Source organism: Triplophysa dalaica, chromosome 15 (assembly GCF_015846415.1).
Source record: "Triplophysa dalaica isolate WHDGS20190420 chromosome 15, ASM1584641v1, whole genome shotgun sequence".
Taxonomy (NCBI): domain Eukaryota; kingdom Metazoa; phylum Chordata; class Actinopteri; order Cypriniformes; family Nemacheilidae; genus Triplophysa; species Triplophysa dalaica.
In genome coordinates this window covers 5,344,363-5,364,054 of record NC_079556.1, presented here as the reverse complement: position 1 = coordinate 5,364,054, position 19,692 = coordinate 5,344,363, and the positions used below count along the sequence as shown (strand labels likewise).

Here is a 19,692-nt window from a genome sequence, read left to right as displayed (position 1 = left end):
TCACGGTAAGCATTACAACAACATCATCTAAAAAAAGATCCACAGTGAAATATTATGAGATTTTTCGACACATCTTGACGCGCACGTAATGCGGTCCGTGTAAAATAAATGATGCGCAAACACATGCAAGGTTCTCTATTATTCACTTGCTATCGTTCACACATCCGTAGTTGCGAAGAAAGGGGACAAAGTTGGAGAGGAAAATGAAAGAGAATTTTTTCATGCACAAGACATTCGCTTGTATGGCTGTTGTAATATTTCAGGCGTCCTCGAGCAGCAACGCGTCAATCTCCGAACGCAGAATGAAAGAGAAAAGGCGCGTGAGGTGGAACGTAGAGAGCAGTAGAAGGTGTTTTGGGAATTTAGACGAGAGAACATAACATCGCCCTGCTCCATCTGTTATTCATGTTACTGTCTAATGTTGTCTTGTCTTAAGACTGCTATTACACATGCCCTGAACTAAAGTTGCATCTTGCCAGCAGTCGGATTATATAATGATGAACGTCCACGGAGGAGAAGGAAAGAAGAGTTGGCTGGGCTGATACTCAGAGATGTGACCATCTGTGGGAGGCTGTCTTTAGCGGGATGTAATGTGGCAAGCTGGGCCGAAACGTACAAACACCTGCAGCTTACAAGATACAAGTTTCAGCCGCGGGGCAGCAGTGGGCGCAAATCTTAGGGGTCGCACAGTGAATGACCTCATACACAAATGTTTATTTAGAGGGTATCTTTCTTTTCTCCAATGTGGTTACAGTTTGACATTTAAAATGGAAATAAATAGGGACAAGCTATAAATGATACAATTTCACAGTGGTCACAAGAGGTAAAGCGTGTTATCATGACAAGGAATCGATTACTACACATTTTAGCTTAGTTCTCTTGAAGTGATAGTTCATAAAAATGAAAATTCTGTCATCATTTACTCACCCTCTTTTAATTTCAAACAAGAAGGTGAGTAAATGATTGCAGAATTTTCATTTTTGGGTGAACTACCATTTTGCCTGTTCAAAATCGGCACATTTTGCACCATGTCCGCTTATATGCCTATTATTTTAAAATCATGTTGCAAAAATGAAGATTTAATCCTTAAAGCTCAAAATATACTTATTTTACAGGTAAAAAATAAGAGCTTCACATTTTGCCCTTTAAACCCTGCAGACACTGTCACCATTTACTTACATTTTTAGTAGTGAAAATAATGTTGTGGTTATGGACAATATGCGTCACATGCCTCCAATTAAGCTTAACTTGCACTAAACCTAGAACATTCCTTTAATAATAATCAAGGACTTCCTGTCTCTAGTAATCCCGTCCATGAGAGACACCAATCTCAGGGGTCTGTCTCTCAGTATAGACATTGTGTCACCTCTGCACAATGCATGAGCACTCAAATGGACCAGATGTCAGTGTTTTATAATTAATTCCTTTGTTGTGATTCGCACAATCTATCCTTTTTTGCTTTCAAGCTTTATAGCTCCTCGACCATGACCTCTCTGTTAGGTCAACAATAAAATGGTATATGACTCATGCGCAGAAAATAGTAGTTAGACAGACTCAAAATGAAACATCAACACGGAAGCTTATTTGTGTAGTTTCTTTCACAAATTGAAATGAAGCACAATGAAATGATGTTGTGTGGTTATGACCTGCCATAGCAATGACTGGAGTCCGGTGTATCTGCTCCAAAATCGAATCAAACTGGATTAAACTGATTTAAAGACCGCTGTGCACGACACAACACAGATGGGTCTGTCTGTTCAACGGTCTGTTGTTGTAATCATCATTAGTTCTTTTTTTATCAGTCTCGCGGGCCCCATGAACTCAAAACACTCTCTTGCTATCCGTTTGCACCCCGATATCTAGAGAGTAGGAGAGCAAGCAAAACACTGACAGCTGTGGAGTCCTATCTCTCTCCCTCCACGCACTGCCTTAAACTCATCTGGACTCTAGGGCCTCAATCTATCGATTTTTTTCTTCTTTTTATCAAGGCAGGTAGAAGGAGTAGTTTTACCAGGACACATTACATGGCCAGGAGCTGTTCCAAAAGAACCGATCCAGGAATGCTTCATGTTTTTCTCTCTTACTGTTATTTGCAGTGGCACAAGGAAGGGTTGAGAGAGCCAAACATTTTTCATGGGCTAAACAATACAAATGTTACTTCTGGGTTTTCCTCGTACATTCTAACAATTTGCAAACATGAACGTCTGGCTTTATATGACATTTTTGTGGATTCTGCAGATGAAAGTTTCATCTAGCTAACTGCTATACTATGGATGAGGTTTTGTCAAAATTGTGACAAATATGACATTCTTGCGAAATGTCTGTTACAATAAGTTGCAAATGACAGAAATACATAATATACCTTCATTTTTTTATGAAAAGGTATTGGTTTCATTGAGTTATCATAGCAGCAAAATGTACAGCTGTTATTGTAAATGTAACAAAAAACTATTTGCTATAGTTTTTTTAGATGAATGGAATATTTCGCCCAAAAAAATAAATTCTCTCATTATTTACTCCTCTAAGAATTGTTCTGTATAAATTTCTTTGTTCTGATGATTTGGAAGAATCAATGTAACCAAACAGTTCTTGGACCCCGTTGACTACCATGGTAGAAAAATTACTTGATCGTTTTTTTTTTCTATTGAACTCAAAAACATATATTTTGAAGAATGTAGGACACCAGACAGTTCTGGGGCATTTTTGACATTGTAAGTTTTCCTACTATGGTAGTCAATGGGGTCTAAGAAGTGTTTGGTTACAAGCATTCATCCAAATATCTTTCTCTGTGTTCAACCAAACAAATACATGTATTGGAAAAACTGGAGGGTGAGTAAATGAAGACTGAATTTTCATATTTGGGTGAACTGTTGCTTTAAGAGCAACTGTTTTCAGTGATAGCACAGTTTAGAGCTTCTAATAAAATCAATGGATTGCACTGTAAGGAAAATGAATGGCAGTTGTGTTTGCCTGTATATTGCCGAATTTTGGAGATTATGTGAATGTCTTGGTAAGGAAACATAAACTGATGTTGTGTCTGATCTCATACTATAATATACATAAATAAATTGGTGGATAAAGATTTACAGTACCTACCAATGATGTTTTAGTGTTTCAATATCAGAGAGGTATAGCCCCCCCCCTCTACCATCTGTTTTAATCCATTGCACATCCAATGGTCTCTTCTTTTGATTTATGTCTATTAAGGTACTCATACGGCAAACAACTTATTTATTGATTTGTTTTCCAAAAGAGCCAAAGTCAATCTGATAGTATTGATTCATGCCGGGCCTTGAAAAAACATTACATAGCACAAACTGATGCGTTTTTTCTGTGTATATGAAGGATGCTATTCTTTTCAGTCCCAAATGACACACTGAATATCTCTTATAAAGTTCTGTCTTTTTGGAGTGTCTGTGTGTGCGTGTGTGTGTGTGTGTGTGTGTGAATGAGAGCAAGAGAGAGACTGAATGAAACTAAGTGGGTCAGAGTTTGTTCATTAACAGATGGTGTTTGCTTTCCAGTGGCAATAAACAAATGCACTCAGCAGAGCTATAAAGACCTGTGAATATTTTTGTGTGTTTGCGAGAGTGTGTATTTGTATTGGTAATATGCACGGATGATATAAATGAATAGGCTGCTCTCTGATTAAGATTTGAATGGCGAAGGCTGCTTAGGTAATTGGCGAATGAGTAAAAGGAATGTGAGAGACTGAGTAAACATTAAAACACATTGAGAATGATTTCTAGACCCCATTAAATACAATCCACATCTTGTGTTCAGTGGTCTTCATTATTCATTAATAGTTAATTTGCCAGCGTAATTGTAACGGATTGTGTAGACTCAGACGGATAGAGCCTATTACACTCAAGATGTATGACATTGTTTTCATATCTAAATTTAACAGTAGATTTATTCTATGCGGTCGAGTCATTCCTTTTCCCAAGCCAGTTTATTATAATATTCAATTTTGAAAAATTGACTTTCTTTCATAATTTCGGGAAAATTGACAATATGGGTCAATATGGCAAGTGCAGTCTGTGTCGAAGAGCAAATAGAAGTGACTTTAGCTTATGGTGACCTGACCTCTAACCATTCAGAAATCATCGGAATCAAATTGATCACATTGTCAGGGTCATTTGTGGCGGGCTGAAGCTATTCAGAATGCCTTTCATTTCACGCACCTCAGCCAGAACATTCGATTGTGACTTTTTGTTGAGCACTTGATGCAGTTCCTATCCGAGGTTTCAGAAAAGCACAATCAACGACCTCTAACCTCAGTCCTTCATACTTTTTGTCAGGCATCCTTTCTAAAACTCTGTTCAATCTACTATATTTCAGAGACAGCTGAACCTTTCATTGTAGATAGAAGATAGAATTCTGTTGTGCATATCTAATTAACTTTGAACCAAATGCCTTTAACATGCCATCTGGTGAACTTTGGCAAATCCAGTGATTAGTTTCATTCCAAAGCACACATTCACTTGATCGGTGTCAACATTACTTTTTATACCTGGCAGACTTGCAAAACACTTTGTAGTTTCATTAAACTAGCCAATCTGATTGAAAGACCAGTTGTCAACCAGGTCTTTCCATGTTGGTATGCATCAAGACTCAGTAAATGGATTTTGGGCGGTCTGTTGGCGAGCTGCTTGAGGCTGAGTCTACAAGCTGTAATCTTCAGACTCTCTCACCTCAGAATCACAGCCCCTTATCTACTGACACCACTTTTCCACAATACTTTTGTATGTTATATAAAAATCGTTGAAGTTGCGAAATCCTCTAGTTGAATCCCTAACAGTTGCCACTGACACCCTATTATCTGTTCTGCAACAACAAAGGCTTTTGTGATCGGAGTTGATCTCGTTGGACTCTGCCCATCCATTTATCAACAAAAAGTCTGATTCTGTGCTTTAAGATTTATTAACGTGTCAGCAGTTTTTAGACTGTCTTTGAATTGTTTTTGGATCTGTGGATTTGTTCCGGCTGTGAACGTTGCGCAGATAATGAGCCGTAATGAAGAAAAAACATCACACGGATAATGAGGCGTAATAAGTGAAAGAACATTGTCTTTGTTATATAATGAATTTAATATGGATTATTCAGTTTAAGGACAGTCAGGAATTTCAACTCTCTCCCCTTTCTTTTCTTTCTTCATTTCTTAAATAAATCCAGCCAGTGTGAGTGCGGCAGCTTCATTATGTCAGTTGCTCCTCTCTCTTTTTCAGCTTGCCCATCCACTAGGACCAATGTAAGTCTGCTTGTGTGGGAGAGTGTGTGTTTTTTTCAACACACAATGGCAACCGCAGTGATAAAAGCTCAGCAGCACTCTCTTTCACATGTCTGCATAAGCGTGTGTGTGTGTGAGTGCAAGAGGAGGCCATTTCAGTGTCTGTCAGATCTCGTACAGGAGTGTCAGAGCTAACAAGCTCATGCATGGACTGAGAACACTACAAATGGGACATTGCCTGGAGGCTGCCAGTTTTTGCATGCGCACGTGTGTTTGAATGTGCACAAACATACGTCAGTCTGAAGTCTGTGATATGAAGTGTCTGTATAAGGCAGCACATTGCAAAGAGAATGGTGTGTCTATTTTTTGGTATTTGACATGACACGTATAGAAATAAAAGCTGTATAGAGCTTGTTAATCAACGTCACGCCGCGTTGAATGTTGCGCCATGTTGGAAGGATGGCGGTTAGTGCGTTCAATGCAATGTTTTGTTATTCTTGTTTGATTGGGAAATATAACTATGGTAGGTCAGTCTTGGTGTCTTAAAACTGGAACGGTACATATCAAAACAGTGGTAGCAGCAAAGTATTATCCTCCCAAGATGGCGGTGCCACTGGAACATGCAACATCGGGTGTGAAATCAGCTTCACATTCTCTTTATGTATTTGTTTATAAAAGTCATACGTGCCTTTACTGTTAGTAAACATTGTGATGCGTTTTTGTGGGCGGAGCTTAGGTGGAGTCAAAAAGATCCCCCTTGTCAGCTTTACCAATGCTAGGTAGCCCATTTTGTTTGCTTGCTTTTTGACAATGACTAGACAAAATCGGATTAAATTTTTACATGTTCAAGGTCTAGGACTACGATTGTTTTTTAAAACGTTAACTTTAACGCAAGGAACCTGGCCAACCTGTACGTACTCACTCAATGGATCCAGGGACAAACTCACAGGATTACTTCCATATAATTGGCCTGACTTATACACCTACCAGACAGAGAAACAAGCATGTATAGTAAAGATAAACTGAGAGCGTATAAATCTATATATGCCAACGCATATCAACAGTGGCAAACGTTAGCAAATGCATTTACTTGAACTGAAACCTGACACATAACATGAGCCTTCTCACTGTTCTCTCTCCCTTTATACTAATGCACTTGTGACAACTAAAGAAGAAGAGATGACAAACAGTTTCCTTTATGTTTAGTTTCTGGCCGATAGTTAACTGCTAGTTTTATAACTTACAGTTAGCTAGCATACACTATGCGTTCAAAAGTTAACGCTACGTGAAAAAATAACCTTGTTCCCCAGTTTCTGATTTGGGCATATGTGAGATATATTTAGACACACGCCCAAAGCATATTCCACACCAACAAAAGTGAAATGAGGGCATTTTCGATGATCGTTTCTTCTCAGTCCGCTCGTTTTATTGTGTTTAACTTCAGCTGCCGTCAATGTTTTTGTCACGCAATGGCAGCAGGTATGTGTTAAAATATCAAATTGGAGACTGAAATTCTGTCGATTTTGGCACTAAACAACACAACAAGATTATATTTTAAACTCTTTATGTAGCTGAGTCTGTGCCGGTTTGTATTGGCCGCCTCTAGCTTTCCCTTTGTTTTGCCGTTAAGGGGTCTATTGCTGTCAGAGGACCTGCTGCAACCATAGGAAGATCTTGACAGAGTCTTCCCTAAAGTAAAAATCCCACATAGGAGGAGGTGATTGATTTGTTTCCTTGAAAATGTCAGAAAAACCGACAAAGCATTGAGACAGCAATAAGTGATTAGTGAAATGCCAATTACCCGATACATGTGAAACATTCCTGTCAGTCACGTTCACATTGAGACTCAATGTTTTAAAACGCAAGTCATTGAGTCATCCAGTTTTAAAACGCAAACAAATGAGTAATGAAGAGAATGAGGAAAATGCTGCAATTATACTTGCAAAATGACACACATTATTATAGTATTTTTACCATCACAAGAGGAACATTTTACAAACTGTATCATAATTATGGAACATGACAACACATTCAAATATCTTTTATATTTTTGATTTAGCTAGCTACGATGGGCAATATTTTGTTCACTTTGTTTCTATTTCGAAGTGTCGAAGTGAGTTGCATCGCCCACTGTGAAATCTCATTGGTTCAATATTCCACTGCTCAAAAATGTACACTAAACAACATTTGATTTATTCTTCGCTTCGGATTTAGTGTGGACCGACTAATTGCTTATTGCATCACGATGGGACACACAAGTGTAATCAATTTATGCTAAATACTTTCATTAAATCAATTATAAATGTCACTACAATTAAATTTAGGCCCATACAGTATGCTTGAAATGAAAGGCTATGAAAGAGCTGAAATAATATATGACACAAAATATGTTGACCAATTCTCAACAGGGGCACCCACCTGGGGTTGAAGCAGGCCAGAGAAGTAATACAGCTAGAATTAACAGAACAAATTTAATAAAATTAATACATTTAAGAAAATAATAATAGGCTAAAAATATCACCATCTGGTGGTGAAACAGGCAAAAACATTATATTTTTGACTCTTTCTGTGACATTTTTCCGAAAATCCTGGTCAATCTCTGACCCTGACACACACGTTTGTTAATTCCCTCAAAGACTTAATTCATTTTGAATGAATTCATTCGGTTCTTGGAATTAAATCAAGCCAAGTTCAGTTCAATACAGTATGGTACGGTTCAATAAATCATTTTAACCGAAAGAAAGGGTGAGAGTTCAGCTGAGACTGCTGGAAAAAAGGTAGTTTAAGGAAATCCTCTGGGTTTTCTGTGATGGACACAGCCAGACTAATTTCCAGATCACCTTAATTGTAAAAATAGAAAAGACCAAATATATTCCGACCTTCCCCATGACAGGTGTGATGCTATGCCTGAGAACATGCATGTTTGTGTCTATGTTTAAAAATGATCTAGTTCACAGAGCTGCTGTATAGTTGTAATTGTGCATATTTTAGCCATCCTTTATAAAAAAAAACGTTCCTTACCCCTCCTGCTTCAAACACTGCCACTTCCTTCCCAAAGGAGAAAAAGACATCTCTCCATCGCTCTCCCTTAATGTCTGTTCCCTCTCTAATCATGCCATCGACAGGTTGTTTTAAATTAATCATGAATGCAAATGTTCCCCATGCTTTCCTTTTTTTAAGTCTCGTTCTATTTGCAGTTCACAGAAATTGTACAGCACAGCATCCAGGTGCTTTGCCTTTTGCACGCTACTGTTTAATACTGAAGTTTTTATTTTAAAGAATGCATAAACAAATAATTAAATGAAAAATTAAGTTCACACAAAACAAACTGTCATATTCCCACCGTGGTGCTTTGAACATAATATGCATGTAGACATAATGTATTATTGATATGATGGTAAATAATTATATCTTTACAATATTTATGGTGTATATTAAGACCTTTTTTTAATTAATTCAATAATGATTTATTTTGACATTTTTATATTTTGTTTCTATTTATTAGTGGCATAGTATGTCATTTTTAATCTGTTTCTCGTAAAGGTGATGAGACGAGATTATTACTTCCCCATATACTAATATCAAAGGATGGAGACTCGATCATCCAGATGTCTTCGCTCGCGGATACCCTCGGGGCCACAGCTCTACCCTGCGCGCGTCGCGCACCTGTCACACGCTCTGCTCTCGCTCTCTATCCAAGCAGGAGCGTGTGTGAGTGAGCACATGTCACTCAGCAGCTCCACCCCTCCGGTAACTACTCCCCGCTCAGAACCGACCGAACCCTCAGAACAGAAACTGGTGCCCAGGTATGCCCAACGTCAATTGCGGTGACGGAAAGTTATTCTTGGTGCACTTCGTGTTGGTATTTTGAAGGAACTTACTTGGACTTGGTAGGGTGGGTGTATATAAAAGAGAAACATAATGAAGATGAAGGATGTCTGCGGTTTGGACCAGAGCCGGACTTACCGGACGATGTTTCTTCTGTGCGCGCTCATGCCGCTTCCCACGAGCGCAGATATCACTTGCGCCTCGTGCTTCGCGCCAATTAAAATCCGTGGGAATGAAACGCTTGAGCAAATGATACCATCTGTCGTTGCAAACCGTCAGATTGACAGCGTAACATTTGGCAGCGCCGTCAAAGGCGGGATATTAAGGCTGGACAGACCTAAACTTTTCCCTAAAGCGCACGCATCCAGACGGGACCGGGTGAGCCCAACGGAGGAAAAGGACGGAAACATTTACTCAGCATCACCGTCAGAGGGAATCAAAGTGGACAGAAGGGTGAAGCGCGGCGTCTTTCCCTCAGAGCGCGAGAAAAGTGTCAACAGCGCGGCCGGTCCTCGGTCCGAGTTTAGGAGGACTGGAGGAGTTGATGGCACCGCCAGGGGTCCGAGGCAGAATGAGCCACACCTGGTCACGTCCACCTTCTCCTTGTCCGGAGATTCTGCTCATAATCAGGCCATGGTGCTGTGGTCCGGATACAACAGCAGCGTGAGTACAGAACTTAAATTCGCTAAACTTTTTCTATTCAATTATTAAACTTTTTGTTATCCGAGCTATAAAGTGTTTCCCTTTTAATTGTGTTCATTTCAACGGTTAGGACGACACTTATGGATCATAATACGATATTTTCAATATTGCAACACTGTGGTGGTTTTTAGAGAGGACGCTTGATGCGCGTCCTCCGCATCACAGCTCTCTATCGAGTGCGCGCTTGGCTTGTGTCCCGACTTCTTACCTTGTTATGGCTTTGTTTGAACAGTGATACAAGCAGTGCACGTGCAGTTCAAACCTTCTGGAGAAGGTGCACTAGCTCCTTGAGCAAGCCTTTGACAGACTATGAATTTATAGCGTGTTTCATGACGCAAGAACACAATCCATAAATGAAAGCGAAAAATCAATCCGTCTCCCCTTGGTGCTATTAAACATTTATATGATTCATTTTAATTTGTGGTATTCATAAAGAATTGAAATTCATACATGGAAAATTTGATATTTTCTCATGCTCATATTTTAATATACTCAGTGTATCTATGTACCTTCTCTAAAGCACTTTATAAGTATGAACGAATATCAATTATTTTAGGAAGTGCTGTTCTTACTATTCCTCCTACCGTTTGTCATTGATCTGCCTAAGGCAGATTTTGTTAATTATCAATTTCCTTCATTATTGATCAACACCAGTTGCATTTGTTTCTATTACAGAACTGCCCGAGGTGTTCTGTCTGCTTGTATTTCTCCATATAGTGTTATGTGTTTTGATACGAATGAGACCTGTTATTTTAACCCAAACTCATTATTTTTCCTTCACAATTTCTATGCTTCATCTGAAATATAAATGACAAACTCCGTCAGCAGAGTTTTTAGACTGACAGCGTAATACCTGCAGAATTTATGGGTGCGTGCGCGACGCGTTTCTGCGGTGCTGCCATTGGTGCATCTTTTACCGAGCTGCATGAGTGATGTTTTCAGATGGCACAGATGCAAACTGAACATCATAGAACAGATAACATCCACACAACCGCACCCTCTCTCTGTGTCTGTCTCTCACCATCTCCTGACACATTTTCGCAAGTGTAGCACACCTGCATTTATATATTTTAATATCACAATCTGAGCATTTGATGCTGCAAATATATACATATTGGACCAATGAGCTGCGTGTGAATCACTCTTTTGAAAAATATCATATCACAATTATTTAGACAAATGACAAATGAGGCACATATGTTATTTTCCAAAATCAGTTTAGGAAATTATGTAAGCACTAGAAGAGATGACACTGGTAGCCTCTCAGCGGCAAGCAACAAATGAAGTCCTCTGTCATCCCAGTTTTCATCAGATGCGAAGCCTTTCTTATTACCACATGATAAAGCTAATCACAGTTTTTTCTCTTGGAGAGCACACCTCTGTTGTTCCCACTCAATCATGTCCCAACACACACATCAGTTCTCCTATTACAAGGACTTTCTATTGACATTATCGTTTTTATTCTGATCTAATAATATTTTCTATTCCCTAGACCAACCCTTAAATCCAACCTTAAAATTGGGTATGTGTATTAAGCCATTTCAGTTGCAAAGACAGCAGAGTTTGCCCACAGTGCAGCAAATGTCAGGGTTTATTTTACCTTGCCAGGCCATCTTTGCCCCCAAATGTAGATAAAACAAGCAAACACACACAGTCCCATTTCCACACTTAGACACATATGCAATAATAATGATATGAATCTGTTTAACAGCAAAGTCTGCATTAAATAATCTTGTTTGCTCCAGAAGGAGAGAACAGATGGACAGCTGCCTGTAGAGCAGGCAAACACACAAACACAAACATAATCAAGAGATTGTGTTTCAGAATTGCAGGTGTGTAATGACATCATGGAAGAAAAAGACACCGTTTTGTTATGATAATGATTATCACTTCTCACTTGTATGTGCATGATTGAAACATTTGCTATATTGAAATGTTCCTTGCTTTGGTGAGTAGATTGATCCGTAGGGATCAGCAGTTTTACTCAAGATTATCTGAAGTGGACTGAGGTTCTGTGTGTGCGCAAGAGAGCACATGTGCTTGCTGAAAGCATACTCTCTTAGGGCTAATGTCACTGAAAGCTGAAAGCTTTCACTTTTGATTCACGGCAATGGAGAGGCTGTTTGGCCGCTTTCTCAATTGTAAAAACAATCAATGAAAATCCATAAAGATGATGGAAATGCAAGAGAATCATTTTGCGGCCCCTGCTACGCCTGCCCTTGGGTCCTGATCCATAGTTTACCCTCTAAAGTCTGCGTTGACATTTTCTCTGAGAGGAGCCCCCGCGGAGAGAGAAATCATTGTGAAAGTGGGGTTTGTGTATTTTGTTGTCTAGACTAAACAGATCGTATGCAAATGTGACTAAGGAAGCACATCTCCAGAGGAAGCCACTCCACGGGAGTTTGATTGTGATCAAGCAGTGATTTTAGTGTTCTAAAAACTCTCAAACCTGCTGAGATTGAATCACAGATTATGGTTGTACAATCACAGGTTGTGCAAAACAAACCAGGGCTTTTTTCTTTGACTCAGTTATTTTGATGGCTTTTGTGTTGATGCTCTGTTGATGCCCTACTGGAAGATGGCAGTCAATGTTTTCAGACAACGTACAGTTACGCAGTGTGCTTTTGTACGGGTGTTCAAGTTTGTATGAGTGTGTGTGTGTTTGTGTCCTGCACATGGCCTGTAGAGAACTACAGGTATGTCCTTGAGTTTGGCTGTCCATCCTATGTCTGCACATCGTCCAACAGTTTCACTCTAGAATGACACTCAAAATGAGTGTGGAGGGGGAGTCTGTATGAGTCGTTGCAGTAAACATAGACTCTGAGACCCATCAAGCCTAGTTAGTCTTAAAGGACCATTCTATATAGCTGTTAAAGTTGACTTACACACTTCGGAATGGGGCACGGTTCACATAAAAAAACGCTAATGTGTAAGCTGTCAAGCGAACTCAAGTGCACACCTGGCTACCGGACCTGAGAATACCTGAAGGAGGTGTGTTCGGTTGTTCTCGAACTGTGGTCCGGTTCGCATGAATATAAAAGGTGCGCAGGGACCCAGGTGCACACTTGATGAGAAAGTAAAGTGACCTGTGCATGTGTTTATTCAATTACGATGTATTTCCTTCAATAAAAAACACGTAAGAGATATGATAGTGTTGATGATTCACCTTGGATTCGAGCAAGAGTGATCATGCATCATATTTCTGTGTTGTGAGTGGAATCAGAGCGGCAGGTAAATGGTAATCCACTGTTACCTCAAAATAGTCTATTTGCAGGATTCAGAAAGCCGTCTGCATGCAACGCGCATACAGCAAACCTGTAAAAAATGTATTTTACTCTGCTGCGCATAATTGCACCAAATTAATAAAAACACAATATATTGATCCGTGTTCTGTTTTCTGTCATGCGTGACACATTTTGGATGACGTAATTTGAACGCAAATCCACCAGGGTTTGACGGATCAAGTTGTGTGTTTAACCAACCAACACTGTTGGGGGCGCCGGGAACAATAGCACTCAAGTTCGGACCGCAGTAAACGAGCGCAATCCGAAAACTGCCTGAGAGGATGACAAAGTTTTAGTTTTGTTCTGAATCACTGCTGCTTCTAAAAAGGAAGTGAATTTGATTTAAAGACGATATATATTCAAATTATTTTGCCAGCCGTGCTTTAGATCATAGAGTAGTGACCTTTTGAATTTCACTGGGGCAAATCAAAGTATACCTAGCCACAAAGATGAGGATAAAGCGAAAAGATAAAGAACTGAAGTTATCAATTTTTAAGTACTTGGAGCTCATAAAAATTTATGATTACGCTGGTCTGTTAATTTTGTTTATTTATTCACTTTTAATGTCCTTCATTTCTGCAATACTGAATTGCTATATTATTCTATTTTAAGTTTAGCTATTTCACATGATAAACTACTTAAAGTGGTTTCAACAGACTATTCTTACACACTTCAACAGTATGTATATTTAAAGCATATAAATACTTTAAATGTCTCTATAAATAAACATTGGGCTTTATTCCACTAATTTGCAGAATGAGTTATATAATTTAGTGAAAATATGTCGTAATACAGTACAATAGGCTATTTAACTGCATAATGGTTTACCTACTCATGAATAGTCAAATGAACTAATTATCATAAAAATCATAAACATTATGATTTGTTAATTACAGTTTTACTTAGAATGTAAACCTTAATCAGAACCAACATGTTTATACTTTAAGTAACTTCTGTAGTTTAGCACGTCCAAGATTTTAATACACAACAAATAGTCTTGTCATTTCCAAAGTAGAGGATTGTACATTTCTGAAACAATTATCTTGTCAATGTAGAGTATGTAGTTATAAAACCCAGCAATCTTTCAGATTCACAGAATTACTGATGTTGTGGTTTGTTCCTGACACACGTCTTATCTTTTGAAATTATACTGCTAACGTATTAAGTAAGTGAATATTTTTATTTTTGCCAAAACCCAAATGTACATTCAATTGAGATGTCAATCGAAATGTTAAAAACACTGTACAGACCTCATGTTCTATATAAAAGTCTGTGTCTTTTCATTTTTTTTAGGATTTCTCAGTGCCTTTTACATACAAGTCAATAAGTGTCATGTGTCCAAACAAAAGGGCACAGGTGACATGTTCAGTTCACGAGTATTGATTGACATATGATATATTTTGTTATCAATTTTTTTATCTAATCAAAAACAAATATGGGTGCTCATGCTAGTTTTTGTGTGTCCATTTAAGTTCTCCGTTTTCTATATTATATGGTCTGTTATATACTGAAATATGAAATTCAGTATTGTACCACAATCAATGGGTGTTGTGAATTCTGTTTACATCCTATTTTTTCTCCTTATTGCAGTGGTTTCTGACAGTCTTAACTATATTTCAATAAAAAAATATGTTCAATAATAAGATTTGTAAAAGCTCCCTGAATGTACCTCTCACATTCATCTGTGCAGACCAGTGACCCGTTTTTCCCTCCAATGGAATCAGCCTTGACGGACTTATTCATCATGACCGGCTATCTGTGCTTTGTCACAGTACTGAATATTAATGAGCATGTAGATTAATTGTGTCTTTTGTACACTTTCCATGGATGTAGAGAGCAAGAGTCAGAAGTGACCTGGAGATGGGACATGAGTGCATTTGTCATTGGTCTTTAGAGAGAGTGTGTGCCAGTATGCGCTTGTGTGTTTGGCACAGGTGTGTGTGAATGTGTCTTTGAGACCTGTGTGTGTCTAATTATTTGTCTGTAGAGAGTCAGCTTGTCTCTCTGTCTTTTTAATTAAAGGCAGAGGCAGAGGAGGTCGAGTGGGTATCCAGACTCTAGAGACTGCTGGTGAAAGACAGCGAGAGGAGCCATAGAAGGCACAGAAACAAAGGAAGTCAGATCAAAATGCAAAAGCATAACATAGAGGTCACATAAATTTATAGAGCAAACTGTCTTAGCCCAGTTTTGCCACTGAAAGGAAGTGTCAGCATAGAAATTGTGATTAAAGGAAGCAGGCACAAGTGAAAGTTAAAACCTTAGCTTTAATGTTAATAATGCAACCTCTTTGTTTTAGTCTTGACTCTCTTTGTTTTGACTTTGTTCAGTTCATCTATTTTTAAATGAATGGCAGAACTTCAGCTCACTTTTATAACCCTTTAAACCCAGTGACAGCTAGTGCTAATGATCTATGGCATTTCCAAAGATCCCCTAGATCGCATCTCTTAAAGGTCTGTTTTAAAAATGACTAACACCTCTGTTTAACATTGTGTGGAGAGAATTTTTTTGCCACTTACAATAATCTCACAGCTCATTTAACACTTTTAATGTCTACTGTCTTTCAGAAGACAAGTAACCCAAGCTTTTGTGTTGTATCGTTTGGACATTGTTCACGTTACGCTGTTTACATATTCGACTTGATGGTCTTTTAATTACAGTCTTAATTTTTTTATGGAATAATAAAGCAAATTGCTGTAAAGAATTAACAAAACCATTAGAGGGTGCAGTTTCTCTGAATTTTCGCTACGGGAGAATTGTATCTATTGCATGTTCAAAAATCTTTAAAACATTTATAATATTACTAAGTTAGCGAATTCTATTTACTGCCTTTTTTAAATATAGTTACGCACCCTTAAATCACACTCATTAACCTAGTCCATGAGGACAGTGCTGTGAGGGTAAAAACAGTATAACAGTATATAATATATAAATAAATAGTTAATCTCAGAAGAACACTTGGAGCAATACAATTTAGCAGTGCTAAAGTAGAAAAATAAATTTTGGTTGTTATTAAAAAAGAATGCAGGTTAAATTCAGCTTAAGCTCGATTTAATTACAGTACAACAAAATAACTTGCCCTTTTGTATATAACAAGGCAAATATATTTATAAGTGAATTTTAAAGGGTTATTGTGTCAGTGGGTTTAAAAGCAGAAATGTAAAGCTTGTATTTTAGAGATAATTGAACAATATCCAGTCTTAACATGAACAAAGCACAAGCTGATAACTTTGAGTTGTTTATTTGTGTTAGTTGGCAGAATCTCATTAGCCATTGATTTGTCTGGGTGGAAATGTACATGGAAGTAAACAATACATGCCTGGATATCATTAGGCATTATCTAAACAGCTTGACATACTTTAAACAAAATCTAAGCTTTGTAACACATTAGAATTCATGTGTTTGCGTGTGTGTTTATTGTGTATGGCGGCATGAAGGTTTGTTTTTATATCATGCTGTAAAATAAACCTCCCAGCTGTTGGCAGTGTCGTGAATGCTGCGGCCCTCAGCAGAAATGTTATGCTCCCTATCTATGCGTGAATGTGTGTTGTATATGAATGTGTGAATGTGTGCACCTGCCCGCTCTCTAAACCAGTATATCTTGTGGTAGTCAGCTCAAAACACACTGCCCCATTTTCAGGATGATGCATATAAATGTCATTTATATCTATATGCACATGTGTAATTAAGGATTATGTTTAAGGAGCCAGATAATGTACAGAGTTTTTATCATGGCCCCGTGTGGCCTCCAGGCCTTCTGTTAAATAAACACGAAATAAGATCCAGAAGTGTGTGAAAATGATTGAAATTTCCAGCAAGGCAGAATCGAGCACTGCAATGATTTGTGGATTTTCCTAAGGCAAAGAAGTGAGCATTAATAAAACATAAATATGAATAAGCATCCTGTTTTTCTAGGTATGTGTTGGTGTGTGTATGTGTGCGAGACACATCTTTGCTTATTGGACTGATGAGAAAATCCCTCTCGCCCCAGAGCAGAAATTCATTCTTGAAATTCATCCGTTGTGTGTATTATCCTCATAAACTCAATTTCGTGCCATGAGTGTCTGCGTTTTAAATGAAACTGTGAGATTTCACCACTACATACTCACCAAAACTACCCCAAGTGTATTGTATATACCTTATTGGTTTATATTTTAAGCGCACAACAGTAATGTAGCCTTTGGCTCTAAACATAAACCACCCAAAATCATGATGCACGCATGGTTAGTTGATGCTTTGATATTTTTAAACAACAGGATTTTAGTATCAAAAGAAACAAAATGTCAGTGTGAAGAGGAAGCTGTTTAAGATTAGTTTTCTGTAGTTTGTCCCCCTTTTTCTAACTAATTTAACTATTATAATTATAAGCTAAGTTATTTTAAATTGTCCTGTAATTTAAATTAAGCATTTTTTTAAGGAAACAAGCTACATTAATTTACTCTAAAAAGATATGTATTATGAAATGCTATTTAAAATAGTATTTAGTAAAGTGTGTCAGATTCCTAAAAGCATCCCCCCACACACATGGATGTACAATGTGGATGAGATTTGATTTCTATTGTTATGATACTATGAAAACTATAACTTCAATATTCTGACTTTTGTTAGCTTACGATTTTATACTTCAAGTCTCCGTATCATTACCTTTAAACACGTGATCCAGCAATACGGCTCTTTTTTTTAGAATAAAGCACTTTTGAAAATCAATTCTACTTTTTCATCCCGTCCCTCCTTCTTTAGTAACGTATTTCAATGCCTTGAGGTTTATTGATTTTTACGGCAGCGTGTAAATAGGATGCTCATAAGAAAGCCCCAGAAGACAGATTGAGGAGGAAACCCTATGAAAGAGGATGAAAAGACAGAGGAAAATGAAGAAGTGCAGAACATTGGATTAATATTCCGCACACTCCAAGCACACATTGAAACTGATTGTTTCAATTTCACCAGAATTAAACTGATATATTATACCCAGCCTGTTCATGATCACTGATTTATGAGAGAATAAAGATTCCACAGTCCTTTGTGTTTTATTTAAATTGTGAGCATAAATTTTAGCTTGCAGTTAACTCAGGGGGTGCATTTCGGTACATAGAAAGAAATTAGTGTCAGAAACATGGAGATATGAGCTGAGAAGTCCACCTGAGAGACACAAGTCACAATGTGCTGCGTGACTCCTTTGAGAGCAGAATTGCAATGAAGGTGTGCTCTTCTTTTACTCTGCGAAGAAACAGTATTGCTGTGAAAAATTCTCGGTTGTTTTTTGGATTGTGTAGAGCGCTCAATACTTTACCTTGACAGCACTGCTGTAGGAATGCCATTGGAACAATAAGCAGGTAGTTCCGTTCAATTTCACGATTTTAATTGAATTCATCTGAGTGTTCGATAACTCAAAAAGTCTCTGACCGATAACAGACGCAGAACATATAGACTTCTTAATCACCAACCCATTTTAATGTAATTTTGTTGTTTGGGGATTTGGAAACAGTTTTAATTATAGCCTTCATCATTTGCGGTGCAATTAGACGACTGCTTTAAATGGGCTTCATGTTTTCTTGATTGTTTTTGTGTGGTCCCAGATTGCAGTTTCCTGCTCTCAGGTGTGAGCTAAAAGTAGTAGTAGATTTATTTAGCCTCAAACAACCTGCTGAAGAGTCATGAGCCTCTAGTTTGCTTGACTCCCTTATTCAGATCTGACCACATCACTTAATAGGGTTAGTTTTTGTAAACCATTTTAAATTACAAATAAATAAAGATGTTTGGGATTTTAGGTACTTAGTTGGGACCTAGGATCTCAAAATGGAATGGTCCTTGTGCACAACTAAGATGAATAAACAATATTTTGTATTGATAACATAAAAAAAATGCTATAAAAATGTATTGATTCACGTAACTAATGCATTAAGTAACCTTAACAAATGGAACCTTATTGCAAAGTGTCTTTTAAAGTGTATGTGATGTATTTATATCAAAATCAGTCCAAAAATTTAAATCGCCTTTACATCAGATGGGATGCCAGAAGTGCTTAAACTACCAACCGGTGCTTTAGTAGTGGGCAGTCTTGGCCTAATGGTTAGAGACTCAGACTTGTAACCTTACTGGTTCAAGCCTCCGTGCCAGCAGGAATTGTAGGTGGGGTGACTGAAGGATCAGAGCAGCACTCTCCTCCACCATTAATACCATGGCTGAAGTAAGACCATTGAGCAAGGCATCACTCCCCGGGTTAAATGCAGAGCACAAAACACCTTGCTGATCCTCACATCACTAGTTAGACGAGAATATTAATGGAGACCTTGTACTAATTTTACCATTCAGCATCTCAACACAAATTGCTGTCTATCATGCAAACATAACCATATTAGAACTTATAGCTATACAAACACGAATTTAGATGTCGGTTTAGACTGATATTCACCCGAAAATAAGTAGTAATTTACTCTTACCTAATGACTTTCATCTGCAGAAAAGATATTTTCGAGAATGTTAACTGGCCTCCACCATTTGCATTGGTTGTGACCATACAATAGAAGTGAATCAGGGTCAGTGCTGTTCGGTTACCAACTTTCCTCAAAACATCTTGTGCTAGAATTTCATTAGGTTTGAAACAACTAGGTTGACCAAGTTTTCACAATGCTATTAGAGTTTTAAGAGTCA

The 19,692-nt window shown here is 38.0% G+C and overlaps 1 protein-coding gene across 1 annotated transcript in view; it reads left to right on the top strand.

The window, feature by feature from the left end:
* The first annotated feature begins 9,065 nt into the window (after positions 1-9,065).
* The window catches only part of sorcs3b (sortilin related VPS10 domain containing receptor 3b), a 56,456-nt gene continuing 45,829 nt past the window's right edge, over positions 9,066-19,692 (top strand). The window contains exon 1 of the mRNA XM_056767216.1: positions 9,066-9,721. Within this exon, the coding sequence (XP_056623194.1) occupies positions 9,152-9,721 (570 nt within the window). The 5' untranslated portion in view covers positions 9,066-9,151. The remainder of the gene's footprint in view (positions 9,722-19,692) is intronic.